This window comes from Drosophila innubila (genome assembly GCF_004354385.1).
Source record: "Drosophila innubila isolate TH190305 chromosome 2L unlocalized genomic scaffold, UK_Dinn_1.0 4_B_2L, whole genome shotgun sequence".
Classification (NCBI taxonomy): domain Eukaryota; kingdom Metazoa; phylum Arthropoda; class Insecta; order Diptera; family Drosophilidae; genus Drosophila; species Drosophila innubila.
This window is the reverse complement of record NW_022995372.1, coordinates 24,213,110-24,236,213: the sequence shown is the minus strand read 5'-3', so window position 1 is coordinate 24,236,213 and position 23,104 is coordinate 24,213,110. Positions and strand designations below refer to the sequence as shown.

The window sequence follows — 23,104 nt, the reverse complement described above, 5'->3', positions numbered from 1 at the left end:
TATACACTATTATATAATAAAATGCAAATGCGTTTTAGAAAACGTAACTGCAAACCTAGTTAGTTAAGATAGGGCGTGTGTCTCCCGATACTAGTAGATACTAGTAGATAAATACATAAAATTGCATCTGTACATATGAAAGAGTCTACATTCTTTCATATACTTTATTCATTTCATGTGATTTCTCATGATTCGCTTAGTGCAATTCCTGTATTCAATTAAATATATTTAGACTAAAACTAAATAAAATATGTTCTAAGTTTACACCATGAAGTCACACAGACATAAGAAAGAAAGTGAAATCCGTGCACCCACAATAGATATATAATTATACAATGATATGATATACATATACATATATATATATATATATATATATATTCACAATGGATTTTAAACACACAGTTTAGCTGCGAAACAATTAGGTGCGAGTAAATTACACAACACACAAAAACCATGCGTAGAATTTTAAGAAATGCATATTTTTATTTAGAGAAAATATTGAAACAACTACAAATGAAATGAATGTAATAATATTATATATGAAGTGAAAACATAAGACTATTGACAAGCAAAATAAATAATATATGTACTAGACAAATTTTAATTTGTGCTTTTTAATTTAATTGAGTTCGATTAAATAAATAAAACTATTCATATTTCATTTCAGCATTTAAATGTAACGATCGCGCAAATCGCACATTCACACGCATCCACACACTTAAAATCACACATGGAGAGCATTGTCAACAACAACAAACGAGCTTTGCGTTATCTGCCTCTCTCACTCGTTCACGGCTTGCATTCGAATTTGACAACAAAATGACAACACTCCCTCTCTCCCTCTATTGCTTGTTTATAGCTTGCATTTGACTTTGACGCTCACTCATTGGATCTCTTGCTGTTAATTATGTTCGCCTGGTGTATCGGACGCTTGATCAGAACTTGCAGAGCTGCTCTTTCTGCATCATCGTGGTGTTTCACTCACACAACCACAAACACACACGCGAGTGATCTCTTAATCACAGCTTGCACTTAAATTTAAAGCCTGCCCAAATATTCTGTTGCTAACGATTTTGTTCGCCTGGTAATACAGTTGGCAGATGGTTCCATGACTATGCTCAAATTGAACTGATTTCTTTTTGAAATTACTGTCTATTATGGTTAGTTATATTTTTATTAAATTAATATGTCGAACAATTGTAAAAATGTTAATAATAATAAATAATTTTTGTTATTTTTGGTTCACCCAAATATGTGTTAGTTAATATCGAAACCTAAGAGAGCTTGAGCTTTTGAAGCTTTCGAGTTAAAGGGGTTGTGGAACAAATTGGTGTTAAATGTCCGTTCAGGGCTGCAAGACACTGTTCTTTATAATAATAATATTAATAATTTAGTTTCTTTATTTTACCTAAGATACAGCAAGTGGAACTTTTTTACATCGTTTGCTAAAAATTATAAATCTTTTGTGGTGTGGCAACAATATAGGTAAGCAATTGCAATGAATTGTTTATCTTATCATTTTCTACATTAACTGATAAAAACGTTTGCCCTTCTGAGTAATGAAAACAGTCAGTTATTGTACTCCAATATGGAGAGACCATCGTCGTCCGCCATGCAAATGCTCTATGCAGAGCTGGCCGCTGGTGCGTATACGCAATATTCAACCAATTCCTCTATTTAACCTCTCTCGTAGTTAAATCACAGAATTCACGACTAGAGGAAGAGAATCTTCTGCTGCGTCATAGATTAAATCGTGTTTCTACTGATCAGCATACCAATTCCTCCGTGCAAGTGGAGGCCAAGATCAAGGCCTTTCAGATGGAGGAAGAACGCGATAACATATTAGACACGTTGCAGTTGCACAAGAAGAAGTACAACAAGTTGCACGATGCATATCTGGAAAAGATAAAACGTTGCAAGGCGCTGGAAGATATGTTTAAAAAGCAAAAGACACTTACTGGTCTTGTTATGAAATCAGCTGTAGAACAGAGAAATTCTGGTGGGTACTCTTATTTCAATATATGCACAAGATAATTCCAAATGATTCTGAACGTAAGCAGAGCAAAAAATGATGTTGGAAAAGCGACAGTCAAAGCAGAGCGAAAACTGTGATGTAGAGTTGCAACAGTTGCAAGCGAAGCTGGCAAAGATGCAATCGGCGCTAGACGAGTCCTATGACATTATTGATGAAATGGACTTTGAGCTGGAGAGCGTAAGTACATACCTAGTTATACTCTTTTCACAAAGCGTATTAGGGCATATTGTATTAGTTACAATTCAAACATTTATCACACCCACAGTATTTAAAATACAATTTATTCTTATTTATATTTTTAATTTGGTTGGAGTAGTTGACATAGATTCGAGTATATCATCGTACTTATAATCATTAAATACTTACAGGTTGATTTACTGGAAATGCAGAATCAAAGTTTGCGTGAGGAACTGGCGGCATTAAAAACGCAACTAGCGACTGCTTCACAAGCTGATATCGTGGATGATCCACCACCCAAATATGAGCCAGAAGATACTGTTGCTCGAGAAGCCCGCCGCGAGTATCGTCGGAATGTTGCCTCCTCATGTAACAGCGATTATTTTCTCAAGCACGATGATGCCGATGCAGATTCATTGGAACGCGCCGCCATGACACACAGCGTAAGTGTAAACAAGCAGTTAGCGATTGACACAACTACAGAGTTATCGAATTCGATTGCAGCTTATAAAAACTGTCGAAGCAGAGAGCAATTGCCTGAGACGGGAGCTTTTGCGCTCACGTTACCAACGCACAGTGCGCGCCAAATTGGATAAAGAGGAGGAGCAAGAGAAGGAAACAGTTTAAATGATTTAAACTTATGATTCTAACATATTCTTAAGTGGATTAATGATTTCAAGTGTTGACTGAATGTCAATAATACAATTAGTCTGCTTTAAATTATAAAATTAAAAATTAATTTATATATATTTAAAATATAATTAATATGTAAGTCTAAATACAGGGAAAATCCAACTGATTTTTCATTTTAAGAAGTATGACATGAACTAATCAAACAAACATAAATTCTTTTGTAATCGTTCGTAATAGTGCAGTCCTGTCTATTGATTACTGTTTTGCAAATATAACAGTACCATCCTTTTTATTCATTAGATTACCAATAACAGTAATAGCAATCTTATGCCTAATGATCAAAGTACGAAAAACAGTTACAGTGTCGTCCTGGACATTGTTCACTGTTTATCAAAAGTACCAGTACAGTGCTGTTTAATCATTCGAGTGCTAATAACTGTAATAATATCGTTCTGTCTAGTGATCAACGTGCCAATAACAGCAACAGTACTGTCGAGTATATTGATTAATGTTATGTTAAAGACATTGCAAATGCATTGCAAGTATGCTAAAATCGATCTTATTACGCACTTTGCTGAACTATGTTTAACCTAGTTACAAGCAAGTTACGCCTTACTAGTGCACATGCCGTTGGCCACATGTTGAATATTTATACATACGATCATATTTAAAACAAGAAACTAAAATAATTAATAAAACTTTAAAGTATGCGAAAACGTGATGGCGCAACCTGAATTTTAAACCATCAAATAAGCCAAACATCGTCTAATGGCGATTAATTAAAATATTTGTTAATGGCATCAAACAGGTTATGGCCACATCAATTAGTTAAAGCGGTCTGGAAGATCTAAAAAATGTAACCGACGGCACACGCAAATTTGCCAAAAAATTAAATATATAACAACAATTTCAAGTATTTTTTATGATCTATTTGATATCGCGCAATAACTTATAGATGTTGAGCAATGTTTTGATTCGATAAATAATTAAACAACTTTAGTACCTTAAGGAATTTTAATGAAACAGCTTAAAGTGAAAAAGTTTCTATTTAATAATTTAAGACAGGAGATTGACTGGGATATACCCTGCATTTTAATATTTTGAATTATTATTATGAAATTTCAGTGTGCATAGCTAATATTTGAAAACATTCATATGATTCTTATATATACCCTTTTTCGATTTTTACAGGTTATACTTACTTGTATAAACATTGCGATTAGCCAACTAGATGGTCCTATGTACTTGTATTTTCTTTTACTCACTCCAATCAATACTTGTCAAAGCACACTAAATGGTTATATTGGTTACTTTGGTTTTAGCCAGTCAGCACTTAGCATATTTCATGTTTAATTATTTTTACTCACTTAATGAGCGCGTTCCAAATTTCTTGTTAGCGGTGCTATTGGGAGGCATTTGAATGAGTTTATCTTGTTGCCACATGCATTGAGACCACATTCAGATTGAGATTGAGACATTGGAGGCTGTCGTGGAGTCGCAACAGAGTATAAAAACACCGAGGACTACACAGATTAATTACAACGATCTCGATCAGCGACGTGTGCGTACACAATTCTCCAGCTCTCCAGCTCTTTAGTTCTTCAGTCTTGAGTTAAAAATTCAGTTTGAAATGGTGAGAAAAGTATGTTTTATTTTGTTAGTATCCTTTTAATACATTTCTTTATTATTCTTTCCCTTTTAGTTCAATTATCTATTCTGCATTTGCCTGGCGTTGACCGGAGCCGTTTGGGCCGTTGAGTTGCACCCGGAGCCGGATTACGGACCAGTTGCCTATGAATTCCACTGGGCAGTCAACGATCCGCACACTGGCGACATCAAGAGCCAGAAGGAGACACGCAAGGACGACAAGGTCGAGGGTCAATACACTCTCATCGATGCTGATGGTTATCTCCGTACCGTAGACTACACATCGGATGCCCACAACGGCTTCAATGCCGTTGTCCGACGTGAGCCGACTGACATTAAGATTCCTCAACCAGAGATTGAGCACAAGAAACTGATTGCCACCAAGATTGTGACACCTGTGCTTCCTCTGGTTCACTATGCCCCAAAGGCTATTCTCAAGGCACACGAACCCTCTGAGGGTAATTACGTATCGGTATCGGGACCCACAGCCCAATACAAATACTAGAGTGTTCTACAAAGCATTCTCAACAACTGATCATACATCGACTACATCACAACATCATGATTTGAGCAGCAAAAAGAAAAATATCTCCAAGGTGCCAACCATTCGCATTCGCATACATCACAATTAAGTTATATACATACATTAATTTACATTATTTTGTACATCAAAGCTCTACACACATTGTAAAGATACATACATACTTACGTGCTTACATCATATGCATATAATTACATTGAATCTGTTCTGTAGAAGAACACAAAAATCACTATGAGTTTTTATTTTGGATTACAAAGTTTCAAGACTGTTTAATCTTTTAATTTAAAAGAACTTATATTTTTTAAGCTTTCGATGCGAATTTAAACAGCTTGATTGTCTTGAGTAAAATCTGTTATTCCAAGTTTTCAGTTAAAGTTGCATTCAAAACCCGTTATATCTAAATTTCCTTCTGATTGAAGAATTGGTTTTTTTTTAAATGCGTTATTTCAAACTAAAATTTTTTTAGTCAACATTATTGGTCTAAGAAAACTTTCTTTTATATTAAGTCTTATAAATATTTTAATAAATTTTTTGACTATAATCAATAACAATTATTATAACATCAAATATTATATAACCTCAAACTCTTTCAAAAGAAACTCGTGTAATTTTAAGAACTGCGGTTGAAAGAGATTTCCGTGACGCCATAATGTTAGTGTGATTAGTCATAACAAGAACCCATTGAGATACAATGATATAAGACCCATTTACCACTCGTACTTGGATTTGTGATGTGTCATCGTTAGATAAGGTTGCTCGGTTGGCTGCAGTTAAACAGAATCCAGAGATAAACTAATTCTATCTACAGACGAGACATCAAGACACCTTTGAAGTCGATTATCTCACGTACACCCAATTCTTCTGTGTCTTTCTTCAACTCTATCAAGGGGGACGCACGTGCAGACCGAGAGAGTCGTACTTCTATTAAGTTTAGATTAAAAATTCAACGATTGATGGCGCTGTTTTGGGATGAATGATCAGTACCAAAATGAGCGACGCTTTGACGACACGACCAGCTGTAACTGTAATCTTAATGCTCACTGCATTGGGATCTGTTACAACTGTAGTCTCCAAGGCTAAAGACTTGGATGGAAAATGGATGGCGCCATTGCAACAATACGGCTGGGATACATCGGAGCTAAAGAACAAAATCCAGCATGGCGATGTAACCACATTTGAACTGGGCACACCCAACTATCAGATTCTCAATCCAGAGGACGAACCAGAGTTCATTACAGAGGATCAACCGCATTATCGAGAGATGCTCCGACGTCTCACGAGTGACGTCAATGCCACCGATACCATTGACCTGGTCATGCCCAGCGCCAGCTCCAGTGCGAGTGTGAGTGCCACAGCTGTCGAAGATTCCCCTCCCAGACCCATATGGGAGAAGCTAAGAAAACGCAGCAATTCTGAGGCAGAAAAGACGGAAGAACCTGAAATGGAGGTGGAAACTGCGCCGCTTGATAAGAGAAGCATCCATCCAAAGGTTCAGGTCTATGCTGGAGCCAGACCCTTTCAGAAACGTGTTGCCAACTTAAGTTAAGAATTCTTGTTTCTGTTAAATTTTTAATTCAATTTTTGTTAAAATTTCCGATTAGTTTGAATCATTTTTAGACTTCATCTAAATTTTTTCATTATTCATTGAATTTGCCCATAAATAAACTTCAAGTTCATCAGACTGTTCTTACAAATTAAGTAAAAATAAAACTTAATTTTATATTGCCAAGAGCCATTAGTTTTTTAGTTTTTAAAAAGCTTTGTTGTAACATTTTCAAAAAGTTTGATTAGTTTTTATGTAATTCAAAATTGAATTCAAGTTATTTAGATGTTATATATTAATTTTTTTTTTTTTTTTAGTTTCTTTTTAATAAAAATTCGAATGCATTATAAATGAAGGAACAAAGATAATTTCTTTAGTGATACTTTGATCAGGAAATACTTTCTATAATTGGAAAATTGTTTGACGATAAGAATTGAAACCGTATTAGAAAAATATCTGTAAATTGTTGGAGGATATTTTGCCTCTCGTAGAACTTATAGTAAAATGATAAACCCATGACCAATCAAAAATTAGTCCAAATTGGATACCAAAAAAATATATTTCTTTTGAGTCGAAAGTATGGCCAGACACTTCTCAGACTGTAGACAATAGTACTAAGCATATTTTATAAGATATTATTAAGCATATTGTTTAATATTGCTATGAATATCGACGCTGTACGTGTGCAGACTCACAAAATTGTTTCCCAATTGATAACCTAATCGGCAGATTGATAAAAAAAAAAAAAAACAATCAACACAAAAGATAGAGCGAAGTGAGAAATGCCAGAAATTATAAATCCAGTGAGCAGTCAACGTTGAAACTTCAGACACAAAAAAATGTTCAATGCGTGCAGAGCAAGAATTGGAACTAGAAATTGAACTAGAAGTGGAACCAAATGTGGAAGCTAATTTGTGTAAGTGGAACTTAAGCTGGAAGTAGAATACATTAGGCAGCAGATGAGCAGAAAATTCTTAAGTAATGACAATGAGCCTCAGATGTATTTCGCTCTCTCTCTCTCTCTCTCTCTCCATCGCACTCACTTCCCCCACCCTCGGCGCGTTATCAGCTGCTAAGAAATGCATGAAATTCTTCACTTTTACGGAAGCACAGAGAATATTACTGTGATTGTCTTGATGTGGTTATCAAAGCAACAGTTGAGCGTTGGCGTCGCTCTACCCTACCTACCCCCTCTCCACCCAGCTGATGGCCCCCATGTCAGTCGGCAAGCCTAGTATTTGGAACGTGATGGGGGCAACGCTTCCGCGACCCATTTGTAATATTCGCAAATAGCTCGCAGCCAGCAAAACGTATTTAAGAGCTATTCAGCAAATTGCATTAAAGAAGTTGCACGCGACCAACGAGACAAGACCCATAACCATAACTATAACCACAACCACAACGACAAACACACACCAAAGTTATCCGGCACCAGCAACTCTATTGAAATACTGCTGAAAGGTAAAACAATATCAAGTGTAAATTAAAGCTATCTTTTTGGGAAAACAAATTGTGAATACCCTTGCCGATATTTAAATTTTAAATTTTAATACAAATTAATCAATCATAAATGGTACTTAGTTCATAATCTGATTAGTATCTAGATTGCTCCATCCGGTTTTGATTGTAATGAATCATCTGTTAGATCAAATTAATCCCATCAGCTTTAATGATTTGATTAAAATGAATTAGCCAGTCTAGAGATCAAAGGCGATAATTTAACATGGATTGATTTATACGGTTTAAAATGTTGAAAAAAATTTCAAACTTTTATAACGTATTATTATAATATTATTACAAAAATTAATCAACCAGTAAAGAGCTCAAATGGTAGGGATAATGTCAGTTATTCAGACAGTTAAACGATTATATGAGTGTTATAAGCCAGCAAATAACGATCTTATAATTAATTTGAGATTTAAAAACCCATTTACTAGCTTTGAATAAAAAAATTTATCAAACTATAAGAAAAAGTTTCTCTTCTTTAAGGCGATATATTAAAATGATTCTCACTCCGAAAAAATAAGCAAACGTCGTCTTCATTGTGTTACATATCGTAACAAAAGAATTTCTTACCCTTTCCAAGAGTAGTCGAGTAAACACAAACTAGAGTCGACCCTAATCGATGAGTATTCGTATTGGAAGTGGGAAATGGGAATTGGGAACATTGACCCTTAAACCGCAACTGAACCAACAATTTTCACGCAAATTTTTCAGATGATTGTGCGGAACAATTTTACAATTGCGCTCTTCGTGTTGTGCGCTTTCAGTTTGACCCGTGCCCATTTTCCGGAGTACTGTGCGGAGTGTGAACAGGAGATCTGGGAACAGGTGCCATGCAGTGAGATAAGTACCTCAACGAGTGTACCACCCACTACAAGTGTGCCGCCAACCAGCAGCACCACAACAGAGCCGATTATTACCACCACAGAGACAATCACAACACCCACAACAACAGAAGCACCCATAACTACTACGCCGTACATAAGCACACCTGCTCCACCGTACATTACCACACCCTCTACCTACAAGAAATGCTACTGCGAGTGTAAGTTGGGTTGCAAGGAATTCTGTCGCAAGGTGTCGGTGGCAAGTCCCAAGCAACAGATCACGCAGATCACATCTACAGGGGATTATGCGCCGGGTGGACAGATCGAGTATACCCACTCACATCAAAGGAAATACTATCCCAAGTATGCAGCACCCCCAAGGAACTACAAACCATATCCCCTGGTCTACAATGAAGCTACATCCGCATCCGCATCCTCGCCAGCTGTGAGCAATATCAATGCCCCCAACTACACGTTGGAGGAACTGGCAAATCTGCTGAGCACAGCGTACGGCACGAAAAAGGGATACCCTGCAAGTGCACCAGCTCAGCCACAGGTTTACTACTCCCCATCGCCACCAGAGTATAAGCCAGAGTATAAGCCGGAGTATAAGCCAGAGTCAGAATACAAGCCAGAGTACAAGCCGGAGTATAAGCCGGAATACAAGCCAGAGTACAAGCCAGAGTACAAGCCAGAATACAAGCCAGAGTACAAGCCAGAGTACAAGCCGGAGTACAAGCCGGAATACAAACCAGAGTACAAGCCGGAGTACAAGCCGGAGTATAAACCAGAGTACAAGCCGGATTATAAGCCGGAGTACAAGCCGGAGTATAAGCCAGAGTACAAACCAGAGTACAAACCGGAGTATAAGCCGGTGATCAGTACGGTAGTAGCTTCAGCGGGTCCGACTATGAGAGTCGCCGCCTCTGCCGTAGTGTCAGGATCACGTGCCATAGCCAAGGCAAAGACGCCCTACAAAGAGGTGGTAGTCACTACAGCGCCCGTTTATGACAGCACCACATCCTATCCCATTTCACCACCCGAACCCGAGCAACGCAAGTCATACGTAGCACCAGCCCCAGAGCCCGTTCCCATTACCGTGCCACAAACCGAGTCATATCCCTCCCAGACAGAGGCGTATCCTGACAAGTCCTACGAGAATTCCGAATCGAATTCAATCAAACGAGGATCGTCATCATCCTTCGATCTGGCCATCGATAACTATCTCAAGGACTTTGGCAACCAGGTGAGGGATTTGGATTACTGATGATGGAGTGAAGGAGATACCTTCAGTTGTTACTAGTGGTTATTAGGCTTAGAGCTACTATATTTCGAACTAATTGTATGTGTGTCGATGTATTTATTTAATAGTTCTATTCATTTTTATTAAAATACATACATATTCATATGTATGATCCATGTTTATACATAATACGCTCTTGACAGGATATTAGCCTTCTTTAGGACTATTTCGCAAAGAACTAATTCACTAAAGATCATATCATGAGATCGTTTCTTGGATATATACGACTAGCTCAGCATTTATGTATGCAAAAAAATATTTTTATTTATCCTAAAAATATTTTTCTCTATAGAGTATTTTCGGGGCATTATTTACAGTTGCTTCCTGTCCTAGTTCCAGTGCTCTAAATTTTGTTTTTATTGCTCGAGCAATAGTAGTAGATTTTTTTGTAGTGATCCCGTTGACAGGAAGTAACTTCATATTATGACCTGCCGCTGCCACTTGCAACACCATGTATGTGAGTTAGGTACAATTATTTGCAACAAAGTAAGCGATTAATGCCAATAAATGACACAAGAACACACTGCGTGTTAAGTATGGTCACTCTAAAAGTGTACGTGTATTTGGATATCGCACAATCTACAAGAATGTACATGTCGCTAAGTAGACACAACTTATTATTTATGGAGTCTACTTAAATTTATATACAGAGTATAAACTGGGTATGTCGTTGTTGTTCTTGTTGTTATTGTTGATTGGGTTGGGCGACAGCTAACGACAGCGGGCGTGCCGCGTGCTGCTGCAACTTCAACTTCAATTTCCACTGCAACTTCAATCGAGTCGAGTTGAGTTGAGTCGAATCGAGTGGATGCAAAGTGCGTGGAGCACTCGACGAGTCGCCAAGTTGCAATCGTAATCTTGTTCTAAATGAATGTGGCGCAAGATACGCAACGGGGTCCGCTTATTACTTCATATCGAATTTACCTACGTGCTGCGATTTGAGACTCGACTCGACTCTCGATCCGAGACTTAATGCTGCGCCTTTTCACTTGCCACTTGTCACCAGTGTTGCCAGAATTTCAAGGGTTAAAAAGGTAATTTATTTAATAAAAAAAAAAAAAAAAGTTAGAAGCTAGAAATAGATTTTAAAAAAGAGCATTATCTTAGATTTTTAAAAAACGGCAGGAGTGTTAGAATACCATATCATGTACTCGGTTACTACAAGACTGTCATTACTCACAAAACATAATTTATTGAGTAAATGATGCAGAAATATTTCATATTCATATCTTGTTTACTTTACTTGTTTTTACAGTAAGGTGGAACCAAATTAAAATATATATTCTAAATATTTCCTGTTTTAAAATATTCAAATAACTCAATTACATATTATTTGCATGTTTATGTTTATTAGTGTATATTGATTTTTTTAAGTTGAAGTAATTTAACAATCTGGAAAATCTTTTCTTCTAATTGTCTAGCTTTTGCAATCAGAACATGCATATCTAATTCTAGCTATAAAAAAGCTAAAATGACAACACTGCTCGGCATTTGGCACTTGGCACGATCTATGGCTCGGTCTGTGCGGTGTCGCATTGATTTGTGTGCCCGCGAAAGGCGTGTGGCATGTGGGCAGCACACGCACCACACCCTCCTTCCCCCCACTCCTCCTCTTCGCCTCTCCTGCTTACCTCCCGCCCTCCCCACACTAACTGGTATCCATAGAAGTCCAGACAAGATTTAACTGTGCTGGCTTGTGTGGCATACGGACGGATGTTGCAACGTGCTTAATTAATTAAGTGGAAAAACAGCCAAAGCTCGTCGAAGGCTGTCTGAATGTCAATGTGCAATTTGTTGCACATTCGATCGAGATGTCGTATACTTAACTTATCCATGGCAAATTGACAAATTTGCTTAACTTTTAGAATCTCATTATTTATTTGTAATTATTATAGATCGACTAATTGCTTTAATTATATATTGTTATTTTAACTAAATAACATGCACTTATTTTCTGCCTCTGGTAAAAAATTTTGACTAGCAAATATCCTGTATTTGGGTCAGAAAAAAACACTCTTTAAATGTATTACCCACATTTTATTATTTGCTTCTAATTACCGTACAATTCCTATTAAAATAACATAAGTGATATTCTCCACTGCCAAACTGACCCATCATGACCTTATTCTTGTGGAACTTCCAGTTAAATAAGACCAAGTAGCTTTATAAGGTAAATGCAACTCTTCGATTTCATCCGTTCCAGTCAATTTTTTCTGGAAAAATTACTAATCATGAAGCACTTCTCTTTTTGTGCCACTTCTCTTTTGCGCTGTACTATAAAATACTATTTTTGGATCGGACCACTATATCATATAGCCTCCATAGGAACGATACATCGAAAATAAAGTTTTAGTACGAAAAAGTTTTTTGATTGATGAGATATCAGAACCAAAGTGATAGAATATGCATCTTGGCTGGTTTTATACATCCTGACCAAATTTAGTTCAAATCATATAGCTGCAATAAAGACGCTCTACCTAAAATTAAGTCATAGTACGAAAAAGTTTGTTGTTTTTTGCGATATGTTAACCAAACTGATAGAATATGCATTTACCTTGGTTTTGTCCAAATCGGTCGACTATATTATATAGCTGTCATAGGACCGATCGGTCAATAATCAACTTTAAGTATGAAATGTTTTTTGTTTTTTGAGATATCTTAACCAATAGAATATGCATTTAAGTTGGTTTTGTACGTTTTAACCAAATTTGGTTTAAGTCGGTTCCATATATAATATAGCTGCCATAGGAACAATCGGTCGAAAATTAGCTTTCAGTACAGAGTATAATTTGAAGAAATGACATGCTTTCTTTTGACAATTACACATAGGTGCAAAAGTTAGGCTAACCCGATAGAAGCACTTTTGTAGCTGCAGGGTATACAAATAATATTGACTATGCACGCAAGTCGAAAAAAAATATATAAATGACCCCGATTCTCCAAACCAAACTACTTTATCATAAATTTATCAAAGTAAATTAAACAAATTTTATGAATTACGTTAATTAACTATATTACTGGATTGATAAGCAAATTAACAAAACGATAAATCTGAAATTATTATTTAATGCCATTTAATAAAATGAGGAATAAATCTTTGCAATTTATTTAATAAATGATATGTGTCATATTTGAATTATTTTTGAGTTTACTTTCACTCGACTGAACTAGTTGTCAAGTTCATTATTTGAATGACATGTTGTGGTGAAAGAGTGAGTACATATGTGTGAGTACCCGAAATACTCAGCTTATCCCTTGAGTGATTGATACATAGGACAAAAGTCCAGTTTGAACAACAAGCAAATATCACAAAACTGGAGCAAAGTGAAAACAACTTTATTTTTGTTTTTATTTACTTTTTTTTTTGGTGGTAATAAAATTATTGGCAATCAATGCCGCAATGGCAAAGACAAGACAAAAAGTAACTGTATACATTAGCTGCATTCCGGTTCGGTTTCGGGTTGGATTAATCCACACGCAGCATAGAGGTGGATAGCGGATTGGGGGAGCTATGTCTGCCATTTTTTCGGGTATAAAAGTTGCGTGCAACAGATTTGGCGACATAGTTCAACGCAGCTGCCCCAACAGATCAGACGATCGAAGCCAAGAATCTACTTCAAAAGTTCTACTTAATCTAAAATTTCAGAAATGTTCTCTGTAAGTTTTTAACACAAGAAAAAGGAGTTGATCCTCTATAAACTGAAAATATACTGATCTTGCATTCTTATTAAAGCTCATGTCAATCTTTGTTCTGGGCGTGGCTGCAGCCGCTGCCATTGAGTTGCCACTGGGATCGATTTATCATGCCCCAGCTACCCACCTTGTGAAGCCCCTGCTGAAGACCATCGAGGTGGAGGCGCCAGCTCATTACGATTTCAGCTACTCCGTCCATGATGATCACACCGGCGACATTAAGAGTCAGACGGAGTCTCGCAAGGGAGATCAGGTCCAGGGACAATACACATTGATCGATGCCGATGGCTATCAGCGTATTGTGGATTATACTTCGGATGCCCACAATGGTTTCAATGCCGTCGTTCGTCGTGAACCCCTTGGCCATAAGGTGATCAAGGCAGCCCCCGTTGCCAAGCTTGTCGCCCCCATTCCAATTGCCTATGCGCAACCCAAGCTCCTTGCCACACACGCCAAGCTGCCCCTCAGCCTCTATCACTAAAGAACTGATTCACTTCGAGAGAAAGAGAAAGAGTGATAAAGAGAAAGAGAGAGAATTCAAACACTGATTTCATCGCATTGACGACCCATCTCAAACTGAACTGCAATTGTTAATACTGCTACTTTTTAACTATAACTGCAACTGGAACTGTAACATATTTTCCAAGGATCACTTTTCTGTACTCACTCCTCATGCTATTATTTCCCATTTCTACACACACACATCACACACATTTGCCAAGACTCTTTAAACACGATTTATATATATTGCATAAGTCCGTGTTTCCTATGTATTATACTATATTACGATTATGTGTAAAAGGAAAGCAATAAATGCATTATTTGAAAAAATTTCTAGACTTTATTCTACCTATCTACACTGAATAAAACAGACCAACTTCTAAAATCAAGAGCATTCATCTTAAATATTTGGTTTTTAAAGTAAGACCATATAAATGATACTAAAAATATTAATCCACAAAATCTAAGTTCTTAACACAAGAATAAAAATCTTAGTTTAACGAAGGTATAAATATGTACTACTTCATACGAATCAAGAAGTGCACCCTTAGTGCTCTGGTTAGAGATGCCGCTTCAGTTAAAAGCAGCCGGCGTCTATTCGGTTAGTAAAATTACCAAAGACAAAATAAAATGTGTATAAATCAAAATTAAAACAACTAAAAAAAATGATAAATTTAAAAATCATCAAAAAAAAATATATGGAAAAAAGTATCGTTTCTTAATTGAATAATTTAATAGTATCCAATGTCAAAGTTTTTATTTTACTAAAAATATGGTAAAAAAAAAAAAGAATGATATAGCTTGGAAAGTTTAAAGTTTTGTTTTTGAGCTTCATGTTATTTAGCTGAAAGAAAAAGAATCTGGTGAGCAAAAAATAACAAATATCAATCACTTAAACAGCCTTCAAAAGTTGTATGCAAATTTAGCATAATTATTTTTATTGTATATTCCATCTGGTTGGAGTTCTTTTAATGACGCGTGTAAATTGAGCTGGGTTCGCGACGCACTTGAGCATTGAAGCCCAGCAAGGGATCGGCACTGTAGTCCACAATACGACGATGACCATCTGGTTCGATAAGCGAATAACGACCCGTTACGTATCCGCCTCGTCGATGCTCAAACTGGTCCTTAACATCGCCGGTATGACTATCGTGTACGGCGTAATGGAATTCATACTGAGCAGGACTCGAAATGAGCTCATCTGCATGACCATGAATAAGACCTCCTTCAGCGACTGCAGCCCAAAGGATCAGGCAGAAAGTCAGGACAGGAGTCTAGATAGGAAACCATAAAGACATAATAAAGAAACTCTGATTTTAATGCACTTACCATTATTTTCATGGTACAGTTCCTTACTCAAAGACGAGATTCAGTCTACTGATGACTAACTGACAATTTAAGCTGTCTTTTATATAGCTAGCCTAGATATTGAAGACAGACATGGCCTATTGTCGCACTGGCCAAGATATGAAAAGTTGAAACCGAATCCCCAAGATGTGCAATCACTTATGCAATTGTCTCGTCTCTGGGTGAACTGAAATCGCATCTCTGCAGGGAAATGAAATCAAATACCCAGTAGAGTATGAAAAGATTGCCCACATTTCATACAGGTTATATTCAGCTTAGAGTTTGTCCAAGAGTGTTTTATAAGAGCATTCCACATTAAAAAATTAAGTTTTTCATGTTCCAGTGTTTTAATTTCATCAAATATTTTGTACTCAACTTGCATAGATAATTTTCGCAATTATACGAGTACACAATTTATTTTTGACTTAACATAACCATTAACGTTATATATTATTTTTCTTACAAATTTTCCTTTTATTTTTATTATTAGCTTATTTTATCACAGCGTTAAAATTAATGGATTTCATAAACACATCTAATTAGACTTAAGCTTACGTTAATTTACAAGATCATGAAGAGTCATTTAGTACATATGCAATCAGTTCAACGAAAACATAGAAGGGCTCGTGATGAAAAATAGTTGAAATCTATTTTTACTCGCAAGGGTTTCAGAGGTTTCAGGTACGACGACATTAATGATATTTCCGTTTCAAAACTTGTTTTCCAACAAAGATCCTGGCGTTGTACATACAATTGAAAAGTAATCAGATGAAAGTTAGAATCAAATTACATTAAATCCGCATAATTCCTTGAGCAATTTGTAAGTGTTTTTCCGAATTCCGTAAAGTGCTCCCCATCAATATATCGATTATTGGAAACTGAGTGCTTGTCTATATAGTACGTATAAACTACTGTAGGCTAATGTAGTGCGGCCGATTTCTACGTTTCTTGATTACCCAAATTTAAGTTACCATTCTCTGCGACCATCCAGGCTGTTAGCTTCTCATCCTCCGTCTTGTTCGTCTCATCCCAGGGAAATGTTGCTGCCTTCTCCTTCGGCAGCCTTTGAGCTCTGAAATCAGTCAGTTATGCAGTTATAATATTATAATATTATAATTATAAATTATATTATATTATATTATATATAATAATATTGACTAAAAGTCGTAATTTATATTAAATTTATATTTAATGACGAAATATCATGCATTTTTGTGAGACTAACTACATGAGATAAGTTGATATTTTACCACGATGATGTCTTAGGCAGTTATTCTACTTTAAATTATCGGAATTATTTATCTCGACTTAAATATGATATCAAAGTCTTGCTTTGACACAAGCGTGTGTTCACTGCTGAAAGCAGCTGTGATCAAAGTTAAAAGAGCGTTGCGGTGATTGGACGCATACACGTCTGTATGTGTGAAGGTGTCAGAAACCTCACAGCATATGAACACAGGCAAATTAATGAGAGGCGCAAGATGGCTCTCAATTTTAAATAGTTCGAGCTCGTTATTTTTAACAATCATTTAGCAGCTGCTTAGATGTACCGAATTGAGCAGTATAATTTGACAGATGAATAGCTGAGATCAAAATACTTGCAGTTTAGCGAAGTTCAAGTTCACCAAAACACGCTCAACTTCTGTCAACCACATAGCTGCCGACATTGGTCGCTATGTTAAGGGAGAGTGGAAGCGACAGCACACTGTTATTAGCGGCAACATGTTTGAAAGGAGCAGAGCAGACTGAACGATCTCAGTAAGCTCATCAAAACAATGTTGGGGGAGAGAATGGGAATGTGAGAGCGCGCTGGAGTTGGCGGAAGGAAGGCGCATAGCAGGCAGGCAGCATATGTAGGACAGACTGCCGTTAACAAAGTTAGTTTTCTTTGTTAGATGGCGCGATGTGGAGATATCTGCATTCGATATGGCTGGGCAGGACAAGGTATGGTATTATTTTATTTTAATTATAAAAATAAGTATATTTATACATACATTCTAGACTAGCCCGACTAAAGTGAGGAAATGTGCAAAATATTACGATAATGATATGAAATACAACAGCTACAAATGCAAACGAGTACGAGTATGATATCTACATGCATACAAATGACAAATTAGATTGTCTACACTATGATGACAGATTTTTACCTTATGGGCCAAAAGCGACATTCGTCATCATTTGAGGAGTCGTTTTGGTTTTCACTGGGGCACGCACAATATGTATTTATTTTTAATGAGAAGCAAATGAAAAGACACAAAAACAAAGAGAGACCAAGAAAGTACATGTAAGGATAGAACAGGAATAGCATATAGTACAAGTCGAGTACAGTAGACAGCACAAAAAAGACATTCAAAGAAGCACAATTATGAATATCAAATATGAATATGAATCTGATTTCGAAACTGAATGTACAGAAATTTACACAGCTCTCTCTACTTACGCATTTGTGGACATCGAGTCCGTTCTACTTCCATTATTCGCCTCCAGGCTGTTGGGACTTTTCTTTTTGGACGCTCGCTTGAACTTCTCGCTGAAGAAGTCGCGTCCATTTTGGGAGCTTGTCGTCGTTTGTCCACTCTTCGCCTGCTGCGTGGGTGGCACTGTATGCGGATACTTGCCATCGCTGTCGGAGTCCATGGACAGATGCCCAAACAGATCCTCCAGCAGGATGTTCGACTTGGCGTTGCGTTGTCGTTTCGCCGACGTTTTCAACTTCGAACTGTATGAATTATGAAAGATTTTTGAAAACATATACAACGACAACAACAAGAACAAGAACAAAAACATAGAACACTTGACAACAACATATAACTAGATAAAACAGTTGTACGATGGGACAGAACAGATTTTTTACAAATGGAAAATAATTTTAACTGAAACAGAGCTATAATTTGAAAACCAATTTATCATAATGGGAGAAAAATCGAAGAAAATCGGTACGTTTTTTTAATAATTTTTTTCTTGATCAGAATATCGGAAAAATCTTCTTAGGCGAAAACAAGTATCAAGAAAAGTATAAACATAATAGGATTAGGAAAACTGACTAATTAAAATTATATTAGTACTGGATAATATTAGCCCCGAAGGGCACAAATTGAGGGAAAATCTTATTAACAAATTTTTTTACAGATAAAAAAAATACATTTTTGGAATTTATATATGGTGAGTGATAGTAAAAATTCATCTGATTAATATAATTTTTATTGATCGAAAAATGTTCCCTCTATTTAAAAAAATATAGTGCACTATCAACTCACCCCAGAATGCGATCCAGATCGTCCACTTTCATTGAGCTTCCCCTCGTCTCCGCTGGTTCCGCCTGCGACCGCGCCGACAGTCGAATAGCAGCACCATTGAGCAAGGATGTGGAATCGAAAGGATGTGGGAGTTGTTGCTGCTGTTGTTGTTGCTGTTGTTGCTGTTGTCGAACTATGATGTTTGGCGGCGCCTGAGAGGCGCTGACCTTGGAGAACATGTTGTAGACCTTGGCATCGGGTTGCAGTTGAGTGGATCGCGTCTGCACGTAGTAGCCACCAAGGGGAATCCCCAATCTGCCGTTGTTCTTGGCGTTCTTATTGGCCGTATCATAGTTCAATTGACTACCGTTGACGTAGATGGCGCCACCGTTGCGGGTCGAAGTGTTGCTGAAGGAGACATTGGGATGGTGTTGTTGCTGTGATTGCTGTTGTGGTTGCAGTGGTGCTGGTAAACCAAAAAGCTGCGAAATGTTGCGATTGAGATAAATATCATTGATGGACTCTTTGCCCGACAGATGTTGTTGTTGTTGTTGTGGTTGCTGTGGAGGCGGAGCCTGCATGGCCACGCCCATGCCGTTCGAGTCGGTGGTGGGCGGCACAATCACGCTGGACATTTCATTGCTGGAGAGGAAGCTCAGCTTTGGCTGATATTTCATTGGCATGCTCACATTTTTATTATTAAACAATGCTTTCCCTTGACTTTTGTTGTTGTTATTCGCATTGTTGTTGCTCGTGTTGTTGTTATTCGTGTTGTTGTTGTTATTGTTGTTGTTGCTGTGATGTATGAGCTCAGTCACGGCTTGCAGCTTCTCCTGCACCGGAAGCACATTATTTGACACAGTGGGAGGTAGCACAAGATGATCGGCACCAATACCATTCGACGAGGATCCATACTTGGAGCTCAGCTTCACATTCGCCTTTGTTGCCGCCGTGGGTGAGATGCGCTTCAGTGCATGGAAATATGGATACTTGAGGCTTTGCTGTGCCGTTGGCCGTTTATCCGGATCGTAGGCCAGCAGATCCTCCAGCAAATCCAGCCCATTTTGGCTGCAACGGCTCACAACGCTGCTCAGTGGCACCTTGATGCAATCGGGATAACGAAAATGTATCATTGCCGCCAGCCGATATCCATCTGGCCAGTCACTCTATGAGGAGGAGCACAATAATCGAAGGATTAGGAAAAAGGAAACCCGTTACTTATTTCAATATATATAAAAATACTTTAAAGAAATTACTTGTATTACTTAAAAAAAAAACATTAAATCGCCAAAGCTGCCGTTCTACATGTCCGATCTTGATGCGATTCAGTGGGATAATAGATGATAATACTAGATAACGCTAATTACCATAAAAACTGTATTTTCTTAAAAACTTTGGGTGTGGTGGTTTTCACGATTTTTGGGGTCGGAATAGGGCGTGGCTTAAATTTGAAACAAACTTGACCTGCTCCAACGTCTTTGGAGTCTGTGTGTGAAAGTTTGGTATCTCTATATCTCATAGTCTCTGAGATCTAGGCGCTCACACAGACGGACAGACAGACAGACGGACAGATGGACATGGCTATATCGACCAGGCTGTTGACGCTGATCAAGAATATATATATAAACTTTATGGGGTCGCAGATGCCTTTTTCACCCTGTTACATACATTCTAACAAACACATAATACCCTTTTACTAATTTTTTAAGTAACGGGTACAAAAGTTGATATCAGTGAGCTTTCGTCATATTTTATATGAAAAGATGTGATTTCATTCATCTTTGGAAATCAAATTATTGTAAAATATGGATACCAATTAAAAGTTTATTTTTCTTGGCCATGGTAATAGCCATACTTACCTTGCCGGGTGTTCCCAAAACAGAGCATATCTTAAACAACTGATCCACCTCACTGCTGCCTGGAAAAAGCGGTCGAAAGGTGTACAACTCGGCCATAATACAGCCCATGGCCCAGAGATCAATGGTACTGCCATAATTCGTTGAATGCAACAACACCTCGGGAGCACGGTACCAACGCGTGGATACATAATCCGTAAAAGGCGGTCGCGATCGTATTTCCCGTGCAAGTCCAAAGTCGGCAATCTTGATGAGCTCGGGGCCCGAGCACAACAAGTTTTCCGGCTTTAAATCCCGATGAAAAAACCCGTGACGATGCATAAAAGCCAAACCCGTCAAAACCTAAAGTTTGAAAATTAATAAAAGAAAAATTCAGGTTCACAAATTTTATTTAATTTTAATAATTTAATCATATTCTCAACTCACCTGAAAGAGAATACTTTTTAGCTCCGGTTCCGGTAAGTGTGTATCACGATCCTTAATCATTTGATACAGATTCTCCTTCATATATTCAAATACAAAATACAGGGTGTCGTTCTCTCTGATCACCTCCTTGAGCTTTACAATATTCGGATGCGATAGTTTCTTTAGCGACTGCAAAGTACTATTTCTTAAAAATCCATAGCTGAAAATATATGGAAAATGCTGGACTTACCTTCACTTCACGCAAATTCATCGCCTCCTCCCACGAATAATATTTTCTTTTCATTCGCTTTATAGCCACCTTTTCGCCTGTGTCCTTACGCTGTCCCAATACAACAGTTCCATAGGTTCCATCACCCAGTTGGGTCAGTGTAATATAACGATTCATGGTACAATCAGCATGGAAACGCTTTTTACATATTTTCGAAAAGCAACTAAAACTGAGAGATTAAGTAAAAACAGAAATCTTAAGCTATCACAGATTTAGATGGTTATTTTGGAGTTTCCAAAAAATTATTAATACTAAATATTTTATATATAATTAAAATTGTACTTTCATCAAAACTATATTATAAAAAGGAAAAAAAACTTAGTTTAGTAGGTAGGTTCAGAAATCATAATATATAATAATATTTTTAATTAATACTTATTTGTTTTAATGAATGCTTAACTTTTACTATCTGTCGACTGGTTTTTAGTCGACGTTTAATAAATAAATAAATAGTTGAAAACAAAAATGTTTATCAATTTGATATTTGTAGTTTAAACTTTAAAGGCATTAAAAAATTAAACTGGTCGTTTGGTATCAAACTCGTCGTTGTACCAATAGGACCTGTTTAAACTGTCATTTGAACAAATGGAAGCACTTAAAATCGAATCAAATCATTGGTCTTAGTGACTGTTAATTAACTGAATTGGTCGTGGGCCGAGGACAGCTGTTGACAGAAAGACAGCTGCAGGAATTCTATGTGTTATTAATCAATATATCGATTTGAAAACGATATGAACCTAAGGCTTTAACTATTTAAGAGCTTGAACCATTTATTTTGTTAATGATATTTTGGGCAAGTGTCAATGAATATTAGGCCAAGTAGCAAGGTCAACAGTCGAAATTGTATCGGGCGAGTTATTGTTTACTGATGGGTAAATAACATTGAAAGTGGATCAAATGAAATGTAAACATAGATAGATATATAGTCATATCCATGAGGTCACTCGGTATAATTTTTGTTATTAATTTTGTGTTCGTCCGTCCATCCGTCTGTCTGTCTGTATGAACAAAAGGATATCAGAGACTATAAGAGATAGAGATACCAAACTTTCACTCACAGACTTCTATATACCCCACGCAGATCAATTTGGTTTCAAATTTAAGCAACGCCACACTCCGCCCCCGCAAATTGCGAAAAACCACCACACCCACAGTTTTTAAGATAATACGTTTTTTGTAGTAATTGGCGTTATCTATTAGTATTATCTATTCTCCCACTGAATCGCATCAAGATCGGACAAGCAGAACGGCAGTTATGGTGAATTAAAGCTTTCAGAGCAAAACAAGTATTTTCTTTAAAGTACTTTAATATATATTGAAGTAAGTAGCGGGTATCCTATGGTCGGGATCTTGACTATAACCTTTCCGACTAGTTTTTCTATTATAGAGCGCAACTTGACCTTTAAGGTGGCTTATGCAAATGTTATTTATATTATGGGAGATTTGTAAGCCGCAACCACTTTCAACAGGGTGATTTATAGTACATCTGTATTTATTATTTCATATATTATTTTCTTAAAACATAGTTAAATATATGAGAGCGAAAATTTACACGAATATTA

The 23,104-nt window shown here is 37.0% G+C and overlaps 7 protein-coding genes and 1 long non-coding RNA gene across 8 annotated transcripts; 6 read left to right on the top strand and 2 right to left on the bottom strand.

Annotated features, from left to right (window-relative positions):
* Positions 1 to 1,537: 1,537 nt before the first annotated feature.
* Positions 1,538 to 2,919, top strand: LOC117780470. Its single transcript, XM_034617020.1, has 5 exons — positions 1,538 to 1,646; positions 1,697 to 2,002; positions 2,064 to 2,215; positions 2,407 to 2,658; positions 2,720 to 2,919. Exons 1-5 carry the CDS (start codon positions 1,592 to 1,594, stop codon positions 2,840 to 2,842), a joined length of 888 nt encoding a protein of 295 aa, XP_034472911.1. The 5' UTR covers positions 1,538 to 1,591; the 3' UTR covers positions 2,843 to 2,919.
* Positions 2,920 to 4,034: 1,115 nt separating this feature from the next.
* LOC117782058 (cuticle protein 7) lies at positions 4,035 to 5,260 on the top strand. Its single transcript, XM_034618979.1, has 2 exons — positions 4,035 to 4,481; positions 4,551 to 5,260. Exons 1-2 carry the CDS (start codon positions 4,479 to 4,481, stop codon positions 4,998 to 5,000), a joined length of 453 nt encoding a protein of 150 aa, XP_034474870.1. The 5' UTR covers positions 4,035 to 4,478; the 3' UTR covers positions 5,001 to 5,260.
* A 621-nt stretch (positions 5,261 to 5,881) lies between these two features.
* Positions 5,882 to 13,484, top strand: LOC117782057. Its single transcript, XM_034618978.1, has 2 exons — positions 5,882 to 6,619; positions 13,473 to 13,484. The coding sequence occupies exon 1, from the start codon at positions 6,010 to 6,012 to the stop codon at positions 6,580 to 6,582; it is 573 nt and encodes a 190-aa protein (XP_034474869.1). The 5' UTR covers positions 5,882 to 6,009; the 3' UTR covers positions 6,583 to 6,619; positions 13,473 to 13,484.
* Positions 7,928 to 10,321, top strand: LOC117782056 (adhesive plaque matrix protein). The gene is made up of 2 exons (XM_034618977.1): positions 7,928 to 8,040; positions 8,797 to 10,321. Exon 2 carries the CDS (start codon positions 8,797 to 8,799, stop codon positions 10,174 to 10,176), a length of 1,380 nt encoding a protein of 459 aa, XP_034474868.1. The 5' UTR covers positions 7,928 to 8,040; the 3' UTR covers positions 10,177 to 10,321.
* Positions 13,485 to 13,939: 455 nt separating the features above from the next.
* On the top strand, positions 13,940 to 14,422 carry LOC117781248 (larval cuticle protein A2B; the record flags this gene model as incomplete). Its single annotated transcript, XM_034618000.1, has 1 exon — positions 13,940 to 14,422. A coding segment is annotated over one exon (447 nt), but the record flags the coding sequence as incomplete, so codon positions are not given.
* A 930-nt stretch (positions 14,423 to 15,352) lies between these two features.
* On the bottom strand, positions 15,353 to 15,747 carry LOC117781247 (cuticle protein 8). Its single transcript, XM_034617998.1, has 2 exons — positions 15,736 to 15,747; positions 15,353 to 15,680 (listed from the first exon to the last, which is right to left on the bottom strand). Exons 1-2 carry the CDS (start codon positions 15,745 to 15,747, stop codon positions 15,375 to 15,377), a joined length of 318 nt encoding a protein of 105 aa, XP_034473889.1. The 3' UTR covers positions 15,353 to 15,374.
* Positions 15,748 to 16,265: 518 nt separating this feature from the next.
* LOC117780893 (serine/threonine-protein kinase dyf-5) lies at positions 16,266 to 21,700 on the bottom strand. Its single transcript, XM_034617581.1, is given in 7 exon segments — positions 16,266 to 16,488; positions 16,725 to 16,806; positions 18,181 to 18,475; positions 19,014 to 20,158; positions 20,852 to 21,190; positions 21,275 to 21,442; positions 21,504 to 21,700. Coding segments are annotated over 7 exon segments (2,211 nt in total). The 5' UTR covers positions 21,660 to 21,700; the 3' UTR covers positions 16,266 to 16,462.
* On the top strand, positions 17,613 to 18,020 carry LOC117780894. The gene is made up of 2 exons (XR_004617126.1): positions 17,613 to 17,697; positions 17,755 to 18,020. It is a non-coding gene; the product is annotated as an uncharacterized LOC117780894 (long non-coding RNA).
* Positions 21,701 to 23,104: the final 1,404 nt, after the last annotated feature.